Source organism: Uloborus diversus, chromosome 1 (assembly GCF_026930045.1).
Source record: "Uloborus diversus isolate 005 chromosome 1, Udiv.v.3.1, whole genome shotgun sequence".
Taxonomy (NCBI): domain Eukaryota; kingdom Metazoa; phylum Arthropoda; class Arachnida; order Araneae; family Uloboridae; genus Uloborus; species Uloborus diversus.
This window is the reverse complement of record NC_072731.1, coordinates 92,548,384-92,552,835: the sequence shown is the minus strand read 5'-3', so window position 1 is coordinate 92,552,835 and position 4,452 is coordinate 92,548,384. Positions and strand designations below refer to the sequence as shown.

The following is a 4,452-nucleotide window of genomic DNA, read 5'->3' as shown; positions in this document are numbered from 1 at the left end:
AACTCCTCGAGTTTACATTTTCATTGTAATGAAAATATATTGAAATACAACAATAACAATTTTACACAACAAAAATGAATATAGCAATATAAAAAAGTATTTAGAGAAACAAAAAATATCATATTCAAATTATTATGCTTTTCAATAAGTAATGAATATCAAATGAAAAATAATTAGATAAATTCAAAAATCAAAAATAAAGAAATTAAAGTTCTAAACTATCAAATCGTTTGACTAATATATGGAAAAGATATAAAATGAAAGTTCCAAAGTTTTTTTTTTTTTCACGGTCCATTGATCATTTCCAAAGGATACACTAGCTGTATCGGCCTCCTATATTGTCCGTCCTTTGTCTTAACTGTGCAGGCACGAACAAGTCCTTCACGTCCTTTAAAGAGTTCTGTAATTATACCTAAAGGCCACAAGAACTTATTTTTGTTACTTCCTTCGAGAAGTACCACGTCCCCTATCTTGAGAGATTTTCCTTCTTTACTGCAATCCAAGCGATGTCCAGTTCTTAAATCTAGAAGATATTGGGTCTTCCATTTCAGCCAAATGTTCTTTAACAGTTTTGTCTGATACTCCTTTCTTCTTCTCAATTGTCAGGAGAAGTTTTGGCGACGAGATCAGAGAAGTGAACTGGATAGCTGTGATCATTTTTTGCATAATTAAAAAAATGTAAGGGAGTCAATGCTTCAGGTTCATCTATCTCGTTGTAGGTGTAAGATAGTGGGCGCGAGTTCAAAACTGTTTCCACTTCTGTTAGAAGCGTTGTCATTTCCTTGAACGTCAAAAGGGCTTTTCCTATCACTTTTCGCAAGCATTCCTTGACCGATCTAACAAGGCGTTCGTAGAATCCTCCCCACCATGCGGCTCTTTCGATGATGTATTTCCATTGTGTTCTTTGTTTAGCTATGAAATTTTTAAATGTATCATCTTCCAATATTTTAGAAAACTTTCTCATTTCTTCTTCAGCTTTCTTAAACGTTTTAGCGTTATCGGAATAAATGATTTTGCAATTACCTCTTCTACTTAAGAATCTTCTAAATGCCAGTAAAAAGGCTTGTGTCGACATGTTTGACACAAGTTCAAGATGTACGGCACGAGTTACAGCGCAGGTGAACAAAACAATATACGACTTTTGCATATCTTTGTAGTTCTTTACATATACAGGTCCCGCAAAATCAATTCCGCAATTGGAAAATGGTGGTGACTCTTGGATTCTATCTTTCGGTAAAGGTTCTGTCATTTGATCTGCTGGTTTGGCTAAATATTTCTGGCAAATCAAGCAATTTTTGATGATCTTTTTAATTAGCTGGCGCCCCTTCGGGATCCAGAAGCGAGATCTAATTTTGGCTAGAGTAGCAGATGTACCTCCGTGCATGATTTTTTCATGCTCTTTAAGTACTATCAGTCTTGTAAATGCGGAGGTTGTAGGCAAGATGACTGGATGTTTATTATCCAAAGAGAACTCTGAGAACTCCAATCTTCCTCCTAATCTCATGATTTGCTTTTCATCGATATAGGAGGCGAAATTGTACAACAGGGAATTCTTTTCAACCGAATTACCCTCACTCAAAGATTAAAATTCTTCTCCAAAGTGCCTCTTTTGTTCACATCGTATCAGTAAATTGTCTGCTTTTTGTAGCTCTTCTGTAATTAGAGCTCCTTGCATGTTACTAGATTTTCTCAATTTCGCGATAAAGCGCATTGTCCATGCTGTAACCCTCAATAACTTTTCTAAGTCACTATATTTGAATAAATCAACTGGGTCTTCTCTATTTTCGACTATATATTCAAGTTCATGTGTCTCCAGGGATTGTTTTCTATATTCTAGCTGAGATTCTTCTACTATTTTCTCATGGAACAATTTTGGCCAATGGTCAGGCGAAAGTCTCAACCAAGGTGAACCTTGTGTCCAAAGGGTTTCATTAATCAACTTTGAGATCTTTGCTCCTCGGCTGACCAAGTCCGCTGGATTATCACAACTTCTGCAATGTCCCCAATTATTTGGTGACGTCAACTTCTGAATATCCTGAACACGATTCTTAACAAAGGGTTTAAATGCATCGGGCTGTTTCTTGATCCAAAAATACGTTATGCTTGAATCGGTCCAAAAATAACAAGGGATATTTGAATTCAAAATTCTCACTATATTATTTCCCAGTTTGGCAGATAGTAATGCCCCCATTAGTTCTAATTTGGGTAAGGTGAGTATTTTCAATGGCGCTACCCTATTTTTGGAAGCAATGAGCGTCGTTCGAATTTCTTTATCATTCGTCTTGAAACGTAAGTACGCAACTGTACCACATGCCGCAGTGCTAGCGTCTGAGAAGCAATGTAGTTCAAGATTTCTAATGTCTGAGCACAAACTTTCAAAAAAATAATGTCGAGGGATTTTGAATTTACTTATTTGATGCAACTCTTCGCACCATTTTCTCCATAGGGAGATCAAATCTTCAGGAAGTGGATCGTCCCAATCTATATGTGATGCCCAAATCTTCTGAATTAAGAGTTTGATTCTTACAGTGAAAGGTCCCAAAATTCCTATTGGGTCAAAAATTCGTCCTAACACTTGTAGAATAAACCTTTTTGTCTCAATTGGTTTCGATAAAAATGACAACAGGCTTCGAATATCAAAATACAGTAAATCCCTCGAATTATCCCACGCCATGCCCAAAACCTTTAAGGCGGTGTTTTCAACATCAGAAATTTCAAAATTTGCATTTGAAAGTATGCCTTCTTTATTCAAAAGTTCATGTAATTCTCTCGAATTAGTATGCCATTTGTGCAGTTGCATGCTCGCTTCCTTGAATATCTGGATTGTCTCCAAAGAAGTAGTTAAGGCTTCCCTGACGGTGTCTCGACTTAAAATTACACCATCTACATAAACATTATTTTGTAAAATACTAACTGTTTCAGGGTTGGTTATACCATTTAAAGTGATGTTTGAGAGTTTCTGATAGTAAAAATGGCGAACTATTTAATCCGAAAAGAATAGTTGAAAAGCGATAAACAAGAGGCATGATATTGTCACTGGTGGGGGAGTCAGTGAGGAAAAATCTGGTTACGTCTCGATCTTCTTTATCTAAGAGAATCTGTAAGAACGCTTGCTTTATATCTGCAGTAAATGCTACTGGATAATTTCTAAATCTTAACAGAATTTCGAATATCTCCGGATACAAATTTGGGCCAACGTGGAGACAGTCATTTAATGATGACATCAAAAACAATTCGTAATTTGCTTGTGGTTCTATCTTCACGTATTACTTCCCTATGAGGCAAATAAAACACGATATTTTCTCTATACGTTTTGTCTGTGACGGGTTCAATTATATTCTGTTTCAAGTAATCTTGTATTATGTTTTGGTATTCAGAAAATAGTTGCGGATTTTTTTTGAATCGATTTCTAAGTCGGTTGAACCTTTGTTGGGCGATTTCTCTATTATCATCCAATCTTGATGTGTCACTTTTCCATGGTAATTTAACTTGATACCGACAATTTTCGTACACTACATCAGATTCGAACTGTTTGAGGATTTCATTTCCGGTTGAATTATAATTTTGATTTTCGCTTATGAGTCCGGAATTTTCCAAGTCCCAAAATTTTTCTATTTGTTTCGAGATTAAATCTTCCTCTACTATCACATTAAATGATAAAGTAAAGTGATTTTCTCCTTCTCGTCCTTGTAGGCTCCAACCAAAAATAGTTTCCACAGCGACAAGATTTTTGTTCAAACGTTTAATGTGACCCGTTACTATATTGTAGTAATAATCTGCTCCGATTAAAATGGCAACAGGCTATTGACTGTCAAGAGAATCCGCTAATATCAAATTCCGTAGCAGTTTATTTTGTCTAATTTCTTTTGACTTTGGTGGAGGAATGTCCGAACCTGATATGTGATCGGTAACCAATAATTCAACTTCTATTCTGGAATTGGAGGAACTTCTATGTTCAAGTACTAATCTAACGACATCGTACGTCTTTTGAATTGGCGCAGTAATTCCAAAAGTGTAAACCGATAATTTTTCTTTTCTAATTACTTCAAGATCTAATTTATTATCTAATTCTTGTGTAATGAAAGACTTCATGCTTCCATTGTCCAAAAGAAGACGCGGATAGCTTATGCCTTGTTTTGTTTTGACTCTTACCGAGCAAGTTTGCAAAAGCATCGAATTGGATTTAGAATGTGATACGGCAGAAATAATTTCCTTATTTTTTTCAACTTGACTATCATTATTTCTCGAAAGTGAACTTGCTTCTTTTTTGTCGGTGTCATTACATTTTAACTTTGATTCAGATTTATAACAAATCGCCTCGGAATGAGCTCCTTTGCAAATTTTGCAGCGCTTAGTTGCCTTAAAGTGGCAAGCAGATATTCTGTGATTTTTTCTAAGGCATAAGTAACACCTGCCATCCCCCCACAATACATTCCTTTTTTCATCCACGTT

General features: G+C 35.7%; 2 protein-coding genes across 2 annotated transcripts; both read right to left on the bottom strand.

Annotated features, from left to right (window-relative positions):
* Positions 1-284: 284 nt before the first annotated feature.
* LOC129231540 (uncharacterized) lies at positions 285-1,504 on the bottom strand. The gene is made up of 2 exons (XM_054865921.1): positions 1,024-1,504; positions 285-523 (listed from the first exon to the last, which is right to left on the bottom strand). Exons 1-2 carry the CDS (start codon positions 1,502-1,504, stop codon positions 285-287), a joined length of 720 nt encoding a protein of 239 aa, XP_054721896.1.
* A 78-nt stretch (positions 1,505-1,582) lies between these two features.
* LOC129231449 (uncharacterized) lies at positions 1,583-2,800 on the bottom strand. The gene has a single exon (XM_054865807.1). It carries the CDS (start codon positions 2,798-2,800, stop codon positions 1,583-1,585), a length of 1,218 nt encoding a protein of 405 aa, XP_054721782.1.
* Positions 2,801-4,452: the final 1,652 nt, after the last annotated feature.